Source organism: Balaenoptera borealis (genome assembly GCF_965194805.1).
Source record: "Balaenoptera borealis genome assembly, chromosome: 1".
Lineage (NCBI taxonomy): Eukaryota > Metazoa > Chordata > Mammalia > Artiodactyla > Balaenopteridae > Balaenoptera > Balaenoptera borealis.
In genome coordinates, this window is record NC_138860.1 from 85,074,540 (window position 1) to 85,093,679 (window position 19,140).

The window sequence follows — 19,140 nt, forward strand, 5'->3', positions numbered from 1 at the left end:
ATTCCAAGAGCTTCTATCAGAAGGAAACATCAGCCACAGATCTTGAGTTATCTAGAAAGAAAAGAATTAGGTGCCCAGGTACAAAGCAAAAGGTCACTACTGCATTCTGTATCTGAATGCCCTGACACCCAAAAAATTAAGAATATATTGCCAGAATACCAGAAAAGTCATAGGACATTAACAGAAAAACGAACGCACCTATTTACAGGAAGGACAGAGGAAAGGTATAATAGCTTCACTTACTTTGGTGAACTACTCTTTTTTGAGGTGGAAGGTAAGAGGAAACAGAATGAATGGATACCATAGAATAAAAATGTCAAGGGTAAGGGTAAGGGTAAGAGGCATAAGCTGAATAAGAAGGGATAGACTACTCTATAGGTCCTTCAAAATACTTATCCCCTTGAAACCTTGATCAAACCTACTGTATAAACCTACTGTTCTACTAGAGGAAAGACTGAAGGTTATGGAAATTATGGTTAAAATAACATTTATAGTAATGAGAAAGAGGGAATTCCCTGGCGGTCCAGTGGTTAGGACTCTGCGCTTTCACTGCGGTGGGCCTGGGTTCGATCCCTGGTGGAGGAACTAAGATCCCTCAAGCTGCGCGGAGCGGCCAAAAAAGAGAGAAAGATTCATGAGGGCAAATCCTAGCACTGAAAGAGAGGGCAAAAGTGTGAAACAAGAATATACAAGATAGAGTCAGTAAGCAGGAGAGAGATACAGGATTGAAGACTGCTGAGGAGAATGGAGACAATGAGAGCATACACCACCTACCAGTCAATCAGCAATCACTATACAAATCTTAATACAAAGTATAAAAACATAAATGTAACACCTGGATTAAAGGAGTAGGAGGAGGTCTGCAAAGAAGCTGCAAGACAGGGCAGCATCCTGCCAGAGCTTTAAGGTATGCGGTGAGGAAGTAAGGATGAAGGAATATGAAGCGGGAGGGACTGCAGCAAGGAAAGAGGATGGGTTTCAACATGAAGGAGCCTAAAAAGAGAAAGAAGGGAAAACAACCTCAGAGAGAAAGAACAGGATAAAGTCAAGCATGATATCACAAGAGAACAGACTAGAGGAGAGAATGAAAACGGCATGCCCTGAAAAAAGTGGGGAGGTCAAAGACCCAAAAGGGGCTGTAGTTTGGGGGAAGTAGGAGCTAAGGAGAGCTCTACCATAAACCCGACTAAAAAGAAATACGAGTATGGTGCAGGAGTGAAGACAGGGGCCAGAACAGGGATGCTCTCAGAGGGATGTGGTGATGGAGACACTAGATTCAAAATACTGGTGTGACAAGGGGACTACTGTGAAGAGAAACTATCGTGTCAAAGACGACACCACCATCAAAAAAAAAAAGCAAGGGTCAGAAAAGAAGGTATTCTCAGAGTATGAATACAAAAAAGAGGGGAGGAAAGGGACACACGGAAGGACAGAAAAATATAGGGAGTGCCTAACCATAAGGAGAGGGTAACTAAGGGAAGAAAAAGGAGTGCAGCGTGGAGGGATGATGTTTCCGGAAGAAAAGTAGGAGCCGACCAAAGGTCCTGCCTATTTGGTTTAGAGGGCAGAAGGGACGGTCCACGGGGGCTAAAAGGAGTGGTGGAGAACAAGAAACTATGATGCTCAAGATGAGAACTTGGGGAGGACACACAGCGGCTGGGTCAGAAAAGGAGATGCTGTCAGTTAGAAGCAGAAAGAGGTTCAACAAGAGGAAAGCAAGGGGCACCGAGGAGCAGAAAGCAGCATGCCAAAGGGGAAGGCAAGGGGGCAGAAAAGAAGCCAAAGCAATGGGGGCAGGGGTAAAAGCAGTAGGGGCGCTGGGACACTGGAGATTACAGGGAGGGTGCGGGGGTCTCAGAAACCCAGGGTGTGCGGAGGTAAAAGGGCCAACCTCCATGGAGGGGCGGGGGGCCGGTTCGGGGGTTGAGGGGAGGTGCGGCCTGAGGGTGACAGGGGTAGAGGGGAAATGCAGGGACAGACAGAGGGGAAGGGGTGGGGCGGCGGGCAGCCCCGATACTCACACCTCCAGAATGCGGTCCCCCTTGCGCACCCCGGCCCGGTCGGCCGCCCCCCCGGGCAGCACGGCGCTCACATGCTGCAGCGGCGCGTACAGCTCCCCGTTGATGCTCCGCAGTTGCCCGCCCTCGCTCACTTGGCCCCGCACGTTGAAGCCGTAGCCGGACTCGGACTTGACGATGCGCACGACCCGCGGGCCGCCGCCTCCCCCGCCGCCGTTCCCGGCGCAGTGGAGCCCAGACCCCCCACCGCCGCCGCCGCCGCCGCCACCTCCGTTCCTGTGAGGGGCTGAGGGGTGAATCCCTTCCCCGTCCTCATCCGCCATCTTGCGAGCGAGCGAGCCGTACTCCCACCACCCTACGCCTCCACTCCCTCCGCGCGTGCTCGGCCTTCTCAGTAGCCGCGCGACCCCCGGCGCGCGCGCCCGCTCCGCCGACAGCGGGACCCGAGTCGGCCACGGAGCTGCCGGCGCGGGTAAAGGGGAGACAGGGGGCGGGGGGAAAGAAGACGGTTTAGAGGCCGTGAAGCCTCCTGGGAGTTGTAGTTTCTGAATGGTGGGGGCGGGGAGAGGGCTGGGCCCGGGCCGGAGCTGAGGTTATATGACGCAATTTGGGCGCAAAGCCTGCTGGGGGTTGTAGTTCACCTTTCAAGCCCTTCTTAGGAGTGTCCTTTTGGATGGTGAGCAGGTAACCCAGCCTGGAGTGGAGGTGACAGATTCATCTGCTGACGTGGAGCATGTTTTATTTTTCTTTCATTTCATAACCTTTAAAAAACAATAATATTAGGACAACTTGATGTTTGTGATTCAACATAGTCTTAAATTATAACAATTCGTTTGCTCAGTACCTTATGTGTCTACATACTTTTTTTTTTCAGGCCCCACGGGCTGGCAGGCGAAATCTTAGTTCCCTGACCAGTGATGGAATCGGCGCCTCAGCCCCACCCCACCCCCGTGGAAGCGGGAGTCTTAACCACTGGACCACCAGGGAAGTCCCTATATACATTATTTTATTGAATGACCCCAACAATCTTGTGAGACAACTGAGTCATGAATTCGCTTCTCTATTTCACATATTGGGAGACTGAACCAAAGTCATCCAGCTGTTAAGTAACAGGAACTGAGGCCCAGTTATTTTTGCGCAATTTTCTTTTTATATATTGCAACTACATAAAAACTTGCCCCATCTATGTAAAAAAGCATATGTAGGGCTTCCCTGGTGGCGCAGTGGTTAAGAATCCGCCTGCCAATGCAGGGGACATGGGTTCGAGCACTGGTCCGGGAAGATCCCACATGCCACGGAGCAACTAAGCCCGTGCGCCACAACTACTGAGCCTGCGCTCTAGAGCCTGTGAGCCACAACTACTGAGCCCGCGTGCCACAACTACTGAAGCCCGCATGCCTAGAGCCTGTCCTCTGCAACAAGAGAAGCCACCGCAATGAGAAGCCCGCACGCAGCAACGAAGACCCAACGCAGCCAAAAATAAATAAATAAAATAAATTTTTTTAAAAAAAGCATATGTAGAGGAAACTATGGTCTCAGTGATTTAGACCTGGATATTAGAGTGGCCAAGTAATAATTTCAATTGAGCAATGATTTTGTTTTTTAAGTTTTAAAATATCCATTTTTTTTTCTTATTGAAGTATAGGTGATTTACAATATTATGTAAGTTTCAGGTATACAACGTAGTGATTCACAATTTTTAAAGATTGTACTCCATTTATAGTTATTATAAAATATTGACTATATTCCCTGTGCTGCACAATATATCCTTGTAGTTTATTTATTTTATACACAGTAGTTTGTACCTCTTAATCCCCTACCCCTAACATGCTCCTCCCCCCTTCCCTCTCCCCACTGGTAACAACTAGTTTGTTTTCTGTAACTGAGAGTCTGTTCCTTTTTTGTTATATTCATTACTTTGATTTATTTCTTAGACTCCATGTATAAATGATAACATACAGTATTGAGCAATGATTTTGAAGTTACCATTATTTCAAATTCATTTTGTTTCCCTCAACAACACAGTAGAGTTCTTTGCATATGGCAGCAATTGATGTTTTTTGGCTACCTACCCAAACACAAACTTGCAGATATTGTGCAGAATGCCTGGCAAAGGCAAGTAAGAAGAGCAAGAGCAACAATAATGAAAAATAGCTTACTTAAGCACTTACTGCTCAAGTCTGGTATTTGATTTTACTCTACTGGCAGGCTAATAAATTAGTCTGTTACCGGTTCACGGATGCTGATAAAAGACACAAGATTCCTGGGTCAGAGGTAAAGGACTTTTACTCGCGACATAGGGAGCAACTTGAGCTTCAGCCCCTTTGTGTCAATTCCTCTTGCCCCCCCAAGTGCCACAGGGATGACATGAAAGGCTCAGATGAATGCTGTGCACTTGGTGGGCTTACACACAGCTGGGGAACCTGCTGTTTTGTAGGAAGCAGTAAGCAAACCTGTTCTTTGTCCTGGAGGGAGAGCTTACTTCATTACTCACAGCTGCTCACTGTAAACATAACCCTGAGAAATGACCCTGGTAAAAAGCAGTCAGGGCTTTGCATTCTTGTCATACCCAGGAAGATGGGTAGAAGCATGAAAGACCCATGAAGGACTGTCTCTCTCAACATAAGTATGTGCCACTCTTCTAAGCACTTTTTTTTTTTTAATTTTTGGCTGCGTTGAGTCTTCATTGCTGGGCACGGGCTTTCTCTAGTTGTGGCGAGCGGGGGCTACTCTTCATTGCGGTGTGTGGCCTTCTTATTGCGGTGGCTTCTCTTGTTGCAGAGCAGAGGCTCTAGGCATGCGGGCTTCAGTAGTTGTGGCACGCAGGCCCAGTAGCTGTGGCTCGCGGGCTCTAGAGCGCAGGCTCAGTAGTTGTGGTGCACGGGCTTAGTTGCTCCGTGGCATGTGGGATCTTCCCGGACCAGGGATCAAACCCGTGTCCCCTGCATTGTCAGGCGGATTCTTAACCACTGCGCCACCAGGGAAGTCCCCTCTCTCTTTTTTAAATCCCTTTAACAAATACACCTTCCAGTGACCCCCATCTGCCCTTCAGTGAGTCACACGCTTGTGTAATACCCTCCCCTTGAGTGTGGGCAGGACCCGTGACTTGCTTCTAGGCAATAGAATATAGTGAAGATGATGATGTGTCACTCCCATGGTTACAGGTACATTATATAACATTCCTTCTTAGCTGACTGGGACGAGAGTCTCTTGCTGGCCCTAAAGAAAAACGCTGCCATGTTGTGAACTGCTGGTGGAGAAGGCCCATGACAGGGAACTGCAGGAGCCTCTAGGAACTGAGAGTTGCCCCAAGTGGACAGCGAGAAAATAGGGCCCTCAGTCCTAAGCCTGCAAGAAATTCTGCCAACAACCTCGTGAGCTTGGAGGAGGATTCTTGGCTCCACTAGGGAACATAGCCCAGCCAGTGCCTTGATTGCAGGCTTGTGAGACCCTGCAGAGGACCCAGCTAAGCTGAACCCTGACTCCTAGACCACAAAAGTTGTGAGATAATAAATGTGTATTGTTTTAAGCTACTAAATTTGTGGTAATCTGTTACCGGACAATAGATAACGAATATAACTCCTGTTGCATCTATGGTCAGTGCTACTCAGTTTATATCAATTTAATACTTAGTTTAGCTTTACCTTTCCAATCTGAACATAAGCTTCTTGAAAACAAGGAACTTGTCACATGTGACTTGTCATGCCTTCAGAGTGTATCAGAGTGAGAGGCACAAGAGAAGGAGCTCAACAAAGGTTGATAGAATGTTAGTCTAGGAAAAGACCATAAAGTGGCTAATAATACCTGCTGCATAGGGACATGTTGGGGACCAAATGAGAATATGTGGGAAACACCTAACATAATATTAATACTTAGCACAGAGTTATTATTAAGAGTACTAATAGGGAGGGAGGCTCAAGAGGGAGGGGATATATGTATACACATAGCTGATTCACTTTGTTGTACAGCAGAAACTAACACAACATTGTAAAACAATTATAACCCAATTAAAAAATACTAATTAATATCACATCTAGCCCTATTTCCTCATTTTGCTGGTAAAGGAATAGCTCCCTCCACTATCACCCTTTGAAAAAGGAAGTAGATCCAGCAAGGTACAATGATTGTCAAAAGTCACTCAGCAGATCAGTGGCCAGCACCCAACCCTAAGTAGAAAAATTAAATGGCGTGAATGAGGAAATAAGGCATGCCATTTCCCAGGGAGTCATGAGTTGAAGAAAACAAAAAGAGGGCCCTTTTTTAGGCCTTTGCACTAATTCTGACTCTTCTTTCATTTTCACTACCTTTCTGTACTTTTTTCTGTGAAGACCACATGAAAAATCACTTCTTTGGTAAACTGAATTAACTGATTTGCTAGAGTGGATAAGACCTAGAGACTAGAGGGTTTATGAGTCAAGATTCCTTTAGTTGCAAGTGACAAACTCAATTCAAATTAGCTTAAGCAAAAAAGAGAATTTATTGGTTCACATAGCTAAGGAGGACACTGGGTATTTCCTTAATTGTAGCTGTGTGACAAACCATCCCAAAGCTTAGTGGTCTAAAACCATCAATTTATTATTCTATTGGACTCTGTGGGTCAGGAATTCAGATAGGATACATAGGGATGACTTGTCTCTGCCCCTCCTTGATGTCTGGAGCCTCAGTTGGGAAGACAAAGGCTAGGGGTGACTCGATGGCTGGGTTCATCTGGAAATGTCTCATTTCTGGTGGTTGAGCCTGGCTGTCTGCTGGGACCTCATCTAGGGCTGTTGGCATGACCCTATACATGGTCTCTTCATGTGGCTGTTGGCTTCTTCAAGCACGGTGCCTGGTTTCCAAAATCAGATGTCCCAAGAGAATAAAGCAATAGTGTATGGCATTTTTATGACTCAGTGTCAGAAGTCACATAGCATCACTTCCACCATACTTTTTTGGTCCAAGTGGTCATAAAGGTCTGTCCAGGTGCAAGGGCAAGGGATATAGACATCACCACTCTATGGAAGGAGTATCGATGTTGCACTGTAATTAGAGTATATGGGATGGGATATATCATGGTGGCCATTTCTGGAAAACATAATCTGCCACACTGGGATAGCTCATAGATTTAAAGCAAATGCTATAGGAACCTAGATGTTAAGGTTTGACACAGAGAACTCGAGGTCATCTCCCTCTTTTTCTTCTGCCTTTCATTTTTGCTCATCTCTGTTTCTCTTTGTCTATTCGCAAAAAACACCTTGTTTTTCTCAGTGTCTGTATCTAATTCCCTAGGGAAGGGCTTTGGCCATTCCTTGAGTCATATGCCTGGACTGATTGAAGTTCCCTGGAGAATGAAGAACTGTGATTGTCCAAACCAGGATCACATGCCCAGCTCACATGTCTAAAAGAAAGTTTGCTGTGTAGACTCTGAAGAATAGCTAGTACGATCTGCCACAGGTTTAACGTAAGTGAGCGTTGATGTCAGCTTCGTGTGTAATTATAATTATGTTAGTTCCCTATCAGGATTCTGTAGTTGCAGTATTTCAAAGCCCTTTACCTGGTCATCTTCATATGATGCCCTTGTCTTCTACTTTGTCACACACCAGCTCTCTGAGATTTGCTGGGTTCCCCATTGGAGAGAAAAGCTCCCTGGCTCTTACAACCATACTGGCTGGCTTTTTTCTCCCATTCCGTCTCACCACACCTGACTGGCATGTTTCACAGGGCTATTCCCAAATATCATTTTTTACCATCCTTCCAGTTGCAACTCCCTAGGCAATTGTCGCTCTGTTATTTGTGTCTCTCTTCATTTTCTCCAGTGTCTCCCCTCCCCTTTCTTTTCTCAAAATGAAACTCAATTTTCCAGGGGTCCCTTTTCCTAGAAATTGCTTCCCAGAGCCAACAGTTCAGAAATAATACAATAGGTTGGGATAGTTCATAACAAAAAGACCAATGCTGAGTCAATAGCATCATCCAGTGGAAAAGCATGTGAGACTTGGTTCCTCTGCATTGGTTCCTGTTTAGCTTTAATCCTTAACAAGTCATTTATCAATAATATGCTTTTGGCTGCAAGTACAGAAAATGCAAAAGTGGTTTAAATAATAAGGAAATTTATGATCTCACATAAATAGCAAGACTAAAAGTGGGGAGTCCCAGAGTTGGTTAATTCAGAAGCTCATTCACATGATAAAGGATCCAGATTCTTTCCATCTTCCCCTCTGCCATCTTCAGTGTATTATCTGGGTGATGTGGCTAATTCTTCTCATGGTGCCAAAATGGCTGCTGAGCTCCAGGCATCACTCACACATGTGGCCACCATACTGAGAAGCAGAAAATAGGAAGTGTGTATTTGTCAAAACAAAGAAACCCTTTTTAGAATCCTTGCATCCACTTTCTCTCATGTCTCATAAGCCAAAAGTGTATCACCTACTAATCCCCTACACCAATCATTGGCAAAGGAACTGAAATTACTGTGATTGACTCAAATGCATCAAGACTTACTCCTGGGGCTAAGAGTAGCCCCTTCCCTGTGTGCATAGCTTGCCTGTGAATACCAGAACAAAATTTGGGACTTGCCAAAAGAAAGAAGGGTGACAGGGAATGGGAACAGGGCAGAATAGATTTGGGGAAGCAGCCACTTGTATCTGATGCACTGAACTTCTCTTCAGCTTGGTTTCTCCAACTACAAACTAGGCATGATGATACCTACTTCATCTATATGTAGAGATACTTTTAGAAATAAGATTTTGCAGGACACTCTCATGAAAAGAGTTTAATTACAAAACAGTGAGGTTCCTAGAGTAGTCAAATTCATGCAGACAGAGAGAATGGTAGTTTCCAGGAGCTTAATGGGGGAGGAACCGGGGAGTTAGTTAGTGTTTAACGGGTATAGAGTTTCAGTCGGGGAAGGTGAAAAAGTTCTGGAGGCGGGTGGCGGTGACGGTCGCACAACAATGTGAATGTACTTAATGCCACGGAAAGGTGCACTTAACAAGGGTTAAAATGGTAAGTTCTATGCTGTGTATATTCTATCACACACAAAAAATTAATAAAATAGTGAGGTTATTTAAGATATAGAGCAAAGAAATTGTGCTAAACTTGAAAAATGTACAATATAAATTCATGGTTCTAATAACCATAATGTTGAACTTTTACCTATTTTGATTTGTCGATGGTAGTCATTTCCCAGCCTCAGCTATCACTTCTGTCCAGATCATGTGCCATTCTCTCCTCTTTCCTCATATTCATTGTTATTTTGACCGAGGCGCGGATCAAGAAATTCTGTCTCCGAAAAATGCCCTGCAAGGGAATCCCCTGCCTGGAATGGAATCAACGACGATACCCATTTACTTTCCTCTTGAAGGTTACCTTCCCCTTCCTTCCTTTGTCTTCTGGTCCTTTTTCAATACAGCTGTCTCTCCCCACATCCATGCCCAGAGGCTTTGGGACAAGAAGGCAGAGAGGAAGACTCGGAGCCAGAGAGAAGCAAAAGCACAAAGCATCGGGGGGTGTTGGCAGCTCTCGCAAACTCTATTTACTGACAACACATATGTACTAATATTTACTGATCCCTCAGATGTCTGCAAATGAGGCAAAGCTGCTGTGTAGAGAAATGGCAGCTATGTATCCAACCCAAACACCCATTCCTAGAGGACCAGGTCATTCCCGCTGCAGCTACCAAAGCCCCTGCCCCCAGGTCCAGAGCCCAGAGCTGAGCCATTCTATTACATAAACTCGAAAACAGAGGTCTTCTATTCATATTTATTTGGGGTTTTTTTTGTTGTTTTTTTGGTTTTTGGCTGTGCCATGCGGCATGCGGGATCTTAGTTCCCCGACCAGGGATCGAACCCATGCCCCCTGCAGTGGAAGCACAGGGTCCTAAGCACTGGACCGCCAGGGAATTCCCATCATCTACTCATATTTAACCTACTCACTCTGGACAGTCTTTTCCAAAACATATCATAGATTATAAAGACCTTCAACATGGAACACTCACCGCTCCCTTAAATTCGTGTCCCAGAGCTTAGTCACACTATCAGAAGGTGTCTCCTTACACGTAATCTGCTGTAAATAAAATGGATTCTAGACAAACGGCCTCCATCAAGTTTTGAGTGATGTGTGCCCTCCAATGCAATTGAATGTTAGCAATCGGTTATATGTATTTAGCTCCTGATACTAGGCAAGTGCCCCAGGGCTCCCTTCAGGAATGATTGTCTTTTGTTCAGTGATCCTGGTCAGTCACCTTGCAAAACACCCTGCTGGTTACAGGAAAGAGAATCCATTTCCGTTCAGCCAGCATTGACTGAGCATGCACAGTGTGCCAGGCAATATAGGACTGAGGATACGGGGATAAATCATCAGCCCCTGCCCTTTAGGAATTCTCAGGTCTCAGGGGAGAAGCAGACATGAAAACAAACAATTACTGTACAATGTGATAAGTTTTATACCAGCTGCTCTGGGAGCACAGATGAAGGATGATTAGCTGTCTTCTCGGGATTCTCTGGGGAGGCAGGGAAGATTTCACCAGTATCATTGAGTGGGGTTTGGAAGAATGAGTACAAGCTTGCTGGAAAGATAAGGCAGGGAAAAGATTTCCAGGCAGAGGGAATCGCATATGCAAAGGCAGAGAGGTGAGGAAAGACAAGTCCTTCTGTTTTGGAAACAACTGGCAAGGTAGCAGAGGCTCAGAAATGAGGCTGGTTGAGTAAGGCAGTGGGCAGCTTAATCCCAACAATGACCCCTCCTTGGCCCTGGGAGAGGGGGACAAAAACAAAGCTCTAGCTCTATTGCTGGTGAATAAGCAATGTTATCTTCCAATATAAAGCTCATGGCCTTATATATCCTGTTCTGTGGGTGTTCTAGGTATTTTGCAAGATTATAATCTAATGGGAACTGTCTTCTCAAGGAACAGAGTTCTTTTATATATTTGAAAGGCCCTTGGGCAGGCCATGTGGAATCTTTGGGCTGTTGTGATGATCTGAAATGTGATTATTGCTGAGTGGAACTCTGAAGAGGATAAGCCAAGGCAGAACCCAGCCCTCCTTTCCACCCTCCCTGAGCTTCCTCTCCATCCTTTCAGACCCTTCAGGTGCCAAGGCCAGTGCCCTTCATTCAGTAAACACATGAAAATTTTGATTATTTTCATCCTCTCCTTAATTAATTAATTAATTAATTTAGTGTTGGTTTGGCTGAGCTTTCTGGAAACTTCCAGAACGAATTCTTTCTTAAGAGCTTATTAAACATGAGCAAAATGAACTGAAATTTCTCAAGGAACTCTGAGAAATGCTAGTCTAACACACAAGCCTTCCAAATGAGCTTTAAACCTTTCAGTCTGCTAAAATGTTTACTGGTCTGTAAAATACTCCCAGCTCTTCTCAAAGCTCTGCCTCTGATGATGTGAGCCGTAGGCAACTTAAACTAGGACAGGGATACGTTTTCAATTTTTCATAAAGTATTTATTTTTCTAGAATCCAATTTCTTTTTAGGCCTGGTCTTTCATCTTTCTGGTGCTAGACTTAATTTGCAAAACTGCACCCTTGTCTCACTCCAATCTGGCTGGCTGCCCTTTGCTAAATAAGTGAGTTTGGGATTTACAATAGGAAAACCCCGGGGGCCTAGGCACGGTCAGAGGAGAGAGCCTGCTTGTCTTCCTGTGGGGCCCACGGTAGGCACCTGCCCAGGTGCTCAAGGCCCTGCTGCCCTCTTGTGGCAAGCACCTCTGCTTTGCAAACAAAGAAACTCCTCTTGTTTTCAGGTTCACTGGCTGACGAAATGTGCTCTGAAACATTGCTGTGCCCCCCGCCACCCCCCAGCGCCAGCATGTGGGATCTTAGTTCCCCAACCAAGGATCAAACCCGCACCCCCTGCATTGGAAGCACAGAGTCTTAACCACTGGACCGCCAGGGAAGTCCCAGGACCCATGTGATTTTAGAACTGGAAGGAACCTTGGCCGAACCCCCTTTTTTTGGTGGTGGTGGTTGTTTTTTGGTGGAGAAGGAGCCTGAGGATAAGAGAGATATGGTCATTTAGCTAAGGACACACCCTAGTTAGAGAAGTCAGCAGGAATGGAACACCCACCCTCATGACAAGACAGGAAAGCAAAAGGAAACTGCCAGTTGAAATTTAGGAAAACAGAGAATGCTAAAAAGTTGCAGACCAGGTGAGCCAGCTGAGCCGGGAGGATCTGGTGGGCTTCTCTCCCAGAAGTGATCCGTCAGTGACCACTTCTCCCATTTTCTGCTTCCCAAGGAAAGCCACTTTGTAATTGCACACAGGTCTTGGATAAGGACCATCTCTCTTGTCTTTTTTGAACACTTTCTTAATGCCAAGGACACACCACTCCATTGTAGGAGATCAGGATTTTTGTCCAAGCTTCAACCTTTAGTTACTCATACCACACTCCCACTTTTGGGCCTCAGTTTTCTCCTCTGGAAAATGAGGGAGTTGGATTGGATGTTTTCTAAAGTTTGCTTTAGCACTGATAGTTTATGATTGTCTGTTTGCCTCTTGGCACACAAATATCTGGTGGTGTTATTAAGACTCGGAGTAACTTGAGGGCAGAGTCTTTTCCTCTTAATATCCCCAAAGCCCAACCCTATACCACTGACATATTAGATGCTCAAAAAGATTTATTAACAATAATTAGCATATTCAGTGTCTGCTGACACTGCCAGACACATTACATGATATTTAGATATGGTTTTATATTGGCGATCGCCACACCTGTGAAGTTATAGGGCACACCATTAAGCACAGGTGAAACCATGCACCTCAGATTGGAACTTGAACCCACATGCTGGGACTCGAACACGGCCAAAACCCTGACTGGGACTCAAACCCATGCGGCCGGGACTCGAACGCGGCCAAAACCCACAGTCTTCCAACTGAGATCACAGGACTTAATGAAGCTCAGGTTCTTGATGTCTCATCGCAGAAAGAATTCAGTGAGAGACAAAGCGATAGGTAAGAAGTGGACTTATTTAGAGAGAAACACACACTCCACAGACAGAGTGTGGGCCACCTCAGAAGGTGAGAAAGGCACCAGGGTATGGGTTTGTCAGTTTTTATTAGGGTGGGTAATTTCATAGGCTAATGAATGGGAGGAGTATTCCAGCTATTTCAGGAAGGGGTGGGGATTTCCAGGAATTGGGCCACCGCCCACTTTTTGATCCTTATGGTCAGCCTTGGAACTGTCATGGTGCCTATGGGTGTGTAATTTAGCTTGCTGATGTGTTACAGTGAGCATATACTGAGGCTCAAGGTCTAGTGGAAGTCAACTTGTCTGCCATCTTGGGCCCATTTGGTTCAAATCAGTTTATGTCATGTCCTCGGGCTATGTCGTTCTTTCAAAGGCTGTGCCCTGCCCCCTTCCCTCCTGTTTCACAAGGACTCTGGGACAAGATTTTCTATGACCGACTCCTGGTTCCACACATCTGTGCATCCTTTCTCTGTGTCTCAATTTCCTCATCTGTAAAATGGGAATTAAATGGCAGTAAGCACTCAGTAAATGTTCTTATTAGGTAGACATTATTATCTTATTATTATCGAAGACCCAACACAGCCATAAATAAATAAATAAACAAATACTTTAAAAAAAGAAAAGAAAAAAAAAAGAAGGCTAGAAATAAATACACCTAACTGCTAACCACGTTAGTGTTAAGGCAGGATTTATTTTTCTGTTGGTTTTTGTTACCTTTATTCTTCATTTTCCAAATTTTCTATAGTGTTCACTCTTCCCTCTCCAGCAGGGTTGTGTTCCCACACTGCCTTCTGTTCATGCCGGGATCGTTCCTCTCTTTGTACGTTTGCTGGTGTTATTTCCTTCACCTGGAATGCCTTCCTCTTTTGCCCTATTAATCCATCAAATATTTATTGATAATTGATACAGGCGTATCATGCAGCTTGTGGAATGTAATGTACATGAAAACACTTTGTAAACTGCTTTACAGATGTTAGTTGTTATTGTTAGGAGAAAAAAAAAAAAGATGAGGAGGATAAGGAAGAGAAAAAAACTATTATTTGTACAATAATGTGCCAGGTGCTAGGGGAGGCCAGGATGGAAAAATATAGAAAAGGGTTGCAGTCCTCCAGAAGTTTAGAATCTTGTCAGGTGAGTAGAGGAAAAAAATACCGCCATGTGGAATAGAAATCGATAGAAATGAAATGAATAGAAATAGATAATGGAACATGTGAAATGCGAATGTGAGAGAGGCAGACAGTGATATAAGAGGAAACAGAGAAAGGTGGGGAGAATGTGGAGCTAGAACCAGGCCCTGAGGGATTGGGGCAGGTAGGTTCAAAGAGAAAGGACATAAAGAAAGCTTGCACTGGGAAAAAATGTGGCGTGGTGGGGGGAGGGGGGCGATGATGAGCCCAGCTGAAGATCCTGCTGGAAAGTGGTAGGAGGTTAGGGGGAGGGGGAGATAAGTAGGGTGGGCCTTGCCACAGGTCTCTGCTGGAGTTTTTATAAATTTTTTTAAAAATTATTTATTTATTTATTTATTTATGGCTGTGTTGGGTCTTCGTTTCTGTGCGAGGGCTTTCTCCAGTTGTGGCAAGCGGGGACCACTCTTCATCGCGGTGCGCGGGCCTCTCGCTATCGCGGCCTCTCCTGTTGCGGAGCACAGGCTCCAGACGCGCAGGCTCAGTAATTTTGGCTCATGGGCCCAGCTGCTCCGCGGCACGTGGGATCTTCCCAGACCAGGACTCGAACCCGTGTCCTCTGCATTGGCAGGCAGATTCTCAACCACTGCGCCACCAGGGAAGCCCTAGCCTTTTTTTTAGAAACATTTTTTTTTCTTTTGCTAAGCTGTAATAAGTGTCCATAAAATTTTGTGTCCTACTTTTTTTCACTTAACATTCTAAGCACAGTTCCCTGATGTGACATAGTCTTCATAAAGGCCATTTGTAGTGAATGCATAATATTCTAGAGTGGCTGCATCTGCATGTACTTATCTATTTCTCTTTTGTTGGACACATGTTTCCCATTTTACACTATTATAAGAAGCACAGATCTCTTGTGCAGAGAGAAGAAATGGAACAAAACTGGGTCTTTGGTGAGACCTCAAATTATTCTATGAAGGCTCACCTGAGCCTAAAGCGTCTCTGGACTTTTTAGTCACCTGAGCCAGTCAGACTGATCCCTTATTGCTTAAGCCAATCGGAGCTGCATTTTCTCTGATTTGCAACCCACATTATCCCACCTAACGTAAGGGCTCCAAGGACAGGACTGAGCCTGTCTTGCTCACTGTCGTAAACCCACCTGAATCCTCAGTCCAAGGCACAGAGTAGGAGCCTAATAAACATGTGCAGAAAAAAGAATATGAACTCTTGTATGAACTATCCATTCTTATCCTGACCAGTGATCTAGAAGGATCTTAGTACTTTTATCAATATGAGCTTATCAACAAAAATGTTGCCTCTTCATCATATTTGCCACTAATAATTCCTCATTTTTTGGCCTTCTTTAGTTTTTCAATTTAGAAAGTTTACATTTTTATGAACTAAAATATTTTCCTTCATGACCTTTATTTTTATTTTTTACTGGGATATAATTGACATATACCTTCATGACCTTTAATACGAAAATTCTAAATGGATCTCCTCTCAGAGTTGATATTCATTTGTATTTTCTTCTAGTTTTTCTACAGTTAAGTTGTAGTATTTAATTTCTTTCATTTACGTAGAATTTATTCAGGTGTACTGTTTAAGGTTAGAATTCTTTTTTCTTTTTTTTCTAAATTCTTAACCAACTCTTCAAACGCCTTTTCCCCCATTGAGTTGCAATGCTTCTTTTATCCTTTTTTTAATGCTTATATAAAATTGAGTCTATTTCTGCCTAGCTATGTAATATTTCACTATCCGCCAAGGCCAATAATCCTCCAATTAAGCTCTGTCTTCAAAAGTTTCTTTGCCATCTCCCCTGTTTATTTTTCCAGATGAATTTTTAAAATAATTATATCCAATTCTAAAAGGACTCTTGGAATTTTCACTGTAAGTATACGAAGCCTAAAAATAAATTAAGGAAGAATTGACATCTTTACGATTTTAAACTTTGCCATCCAGGAAAGTTTTTCTTCATTAAGTTTCCCATATTTTTCAACAAAATGTGGTCATTTTCTTCACATAGATCACTGACATTTCAAATAAAGTTTATTTCTAGGTATTTTGTATTTGTTATTTTAGATTGTTTTCTAACTGGGATATTACTGGCATATGTAGGGAAACTTGCTAACTTGTCAAGACAGTCCAACTGACACTCTAATTGTCTGTTTGTTTCTTACCCATCTCCCTGCAGGTGCCAGCCACAAGTCTGAGTTCTGCCCTCTGGAGCTAGGTGGAGTGAAACTGCACCTCCTTCTACAGGACAGATTTTCATCTCTTGGAGACTGCTATCATGTTTCCGTCAGCCTTCTTTTGTCCTGGCTAAATAACCCCGCTGATGATAGGATGAAAATGTATCTGGGAGAAATTCAAATGACAGTGGTGAGGTGGGTGGATTTGGGGCAGGTTAGGCTAGAGGTGGGGTACCAGTGAAGACTGGCTTCTGTGGTAATCCAGGCTTAAAGAGATGGGCTAAGATGAGGCTGAGAACATGGGAAGGGGCAAGTCTGGGAGATATCTCAAAAGAGGAAACATTAGGACATATTGACAAACTAGATATAAGGAATAAAGAAATGCAAAGCGTCAAAGATGGCTCTAAATCACTGAAGAAAGTGATTCTCTCTACTAAGAGGAAGTATGAGAGTTGAAAAGGGAAGGTAGTTTCGAAGGAAGTCAATTTTGGTCCTCCTGACCCTGAGATTAAAATATATCCAAGGAGACAGATCTACAGACTAGTTGTGAGATAATAGAAAACCTATGTATTGGTCTGTGCCCTGGGTTCCTGGCACAGGGTTCCTGGCACAGGGTTCCTAACACCCTTGTCAATTCCTAAGTGATAAATGCACTAGGATCATCTTTTATTCTAATGAGGGGACTCCGGCCGGGCTCCTAGATGGGGGCTGGTCACCAGAAAGACCAAGCCATGATTAGAAGCTTGGAATTCTCAGCCCTGTCCCTCACTTATCCAGAGAGGGGAGAGGGGCTAGAAATGAAGTTCACGATTGATCATGCCTGCATGAGGAAGACTCCATAAAATCCCAACAGTATGGGGTTCGGAGAGCTTCCAGGTGGGTGAGCACATCCTTATACTGGGAGAGTGATGCACTCCAGCTTCACCGAGACTGAACCTCCTGCACTCGGGACCCTCCCAGGCCTCACCCTATGGATCTCTTCATCTGGCTGTTCATCTGCATCCTTTATTATATCCTTTAATAAACTGGTAAAGGTAAGTAGGTGTTTCCCTGAGTCCTGTGAGCCTCTCTAGCGAATTAATCGAACCCAAGGAGGGGGTCGTGGGAACCTCTGGTTTGCAGGCAAGTCAGACCAAAGTCCAGCTAGGGACCTGCTACTTGCGGTTGGCATCTGAGGTTGGGGAGGGACAGTCTCTTGCGACTGAGCCCTTAACCTTATCTCCAGGTAGATGGTGTCAGAATTGAGTTAAATTGTAGGACACCCAGCTGGTGTTGCAGAGAACTGCCTGTTACAGGGGGAAAAAACCCCACATACTTGGTGACCAGAAGTGAAGTGTTCTGTGTATGTAGTAAAGGAGACATACAGGTGAAAAACTGAGTTTTTCCTGAACATCAGTGTTTTTCCAATTTTCCCCCACAGTCATATGTTTTACATAGCAGGCCAGTTCAAACACAAACACATAGAAATAGATATAAAACAGATATAAGTGTCCTCAAACTCCTGCAGACTTATGCGAGTTTGGCCTAGAATGACCCCCCTGAATTGACAGATTAAGTCAAGAGGACAAATTACTTCCTTCCCCTCAGCTTGTGAGATCCTGTGGTCTAAGACTTGGCGACAAATACCTGGTCAGGAAATAAATTATCCTACCACCATCTACCCTCAATCCCATGTCCCAGAGGGCTCCAGAGGAAGAGAGATTCCAGAAGAAAGGCCACACACATTTTAGAGTTCAAAGTAGGTCTCACTGCCAACCCACAGAGCACACAGAGTTAGAAATTTCTCACCTTTTAAAAACACATCTCCTTTAGCCTCAGGCTAGATAAGGATTTTCCTTGGAGAAAGAGGGGCTAGAGAATATTTAGGTCTCCAACTTTGAGTTTAAAGGCCATGGGGCTTAGAACTGGGACAGGGAAGATAGGAAACACTTTCTCCTTGCGAAGTGAGAGTCCTAAATCGAAGCATGGAAAAGAGGCCAAGGGCCCTAGGCTAACATCTGCTGTTGGGTCAGAGCCTGAACAAACTCAGGCCCGAGCTCCGCAAGGCTTGGCCATGAGGAATGAGGGAGCCCACGGGATTAGCAGAGGCCCCACAAAAACCAGCAACACACATTGAAGAGCTGATTAAAGACAGAAATTTGCTTTTCTACCCCCAAGGGATATTACCCTCCTCAGTCAAATTAAGTTGCTTTAAGCCATATCATGTCAAAGCATCTTTACAGAGTACATCTTGGAACATTTCATAATACAAAATTTTTTTAAATAGAGTTGAAAATAAGCCAATCAATTTTTGGCTTTAGATACTTAGTTTTAAAAAAGAGGAAGTGAGAGAGTAGCACTGGCATATATACGCTACCAAATGTAAAATAGATAGCTAGTGGGAAGCTGCTACATAGCACAGGGAGATCAGCTCCGTGCTTTGTGACCACCTGGTGGGGGGGGATAGGGAGGGTGGGAGGGAGGCTCAGAGGGAGGGGATAGGGAGATATATGTATACATATAGCTGATTCGCTTTGTTGTACAGCAGAAACTAACACAACATTGTAAAGCAATTATACTCCAATAAAGATTTTTTTTTTTAAAGTAAAAAAAAAAAATAAAAAACTGAAGAAAAAAAACCCAAAAGAGGTCCAATGTACCATTTGGTTGAAATACCATGTCCCTGTCAGGCTTTTTTCTACTCAGGGAGGGGACAAATGAAGAGGTGGGAGGACAGGGGCAAGGAGTGCTCCTGCAAGCTTTTCCTACGTTGGGGTGATGCTCCGGGTTTACAGCAGCCTGCTGATGACGGCTGCGTGTCCGGGCAGCTCTAAATACCCAGCTCAAATAAACAGGCTGTCATGGCAAAGGTC

The 19,140-nt window shown here is 44.4% G+C and overlaps 1 protein-coding gene and 1 long non-coding RNA gene across 5 annotated transcripts in view; one reads left to right on the forward strand and one right to left on the reverse strand.

Annotated features, from left to right (window-relative positions):
- Positions 1-2,481, reverse strand: part of SNX27 (sorting nexin 27) — an 85,059-nt gene extending 82,578 nt beyond the window's left edge. For 2 of the 4 annotated variants that reach the window (XM_082346714.1, XM_082346713.1), the window contains exon 1: positions 2,022-2,481. In XM_082346714.1, coding sequence (XP_082202840.1) covers positions 2,022-2,341 — 320 coding nt within the window. In that variant the 5' untranslated portion in view covers positions 2,342-2,481. The remainder of the gene's footprint in view (positions 1-2,021) is intronic. The other 2 variants (XM_082346715.1, XM_082346716.1) reach the window with 2 other exon arrangements.
- On the forward strand, positions 2,375-18,906 carry LOC309608088. The gene is made up of 2 exons (XR_014232641.1): positions 2,375-2,490; positions 2,893-18,906. It is a non-coding gene; the product is annotated as an uncharacterized lncRNA (long non-coding RNA).
- Positions 18,907-19,140: the final 234 nt, after the last annotated feature.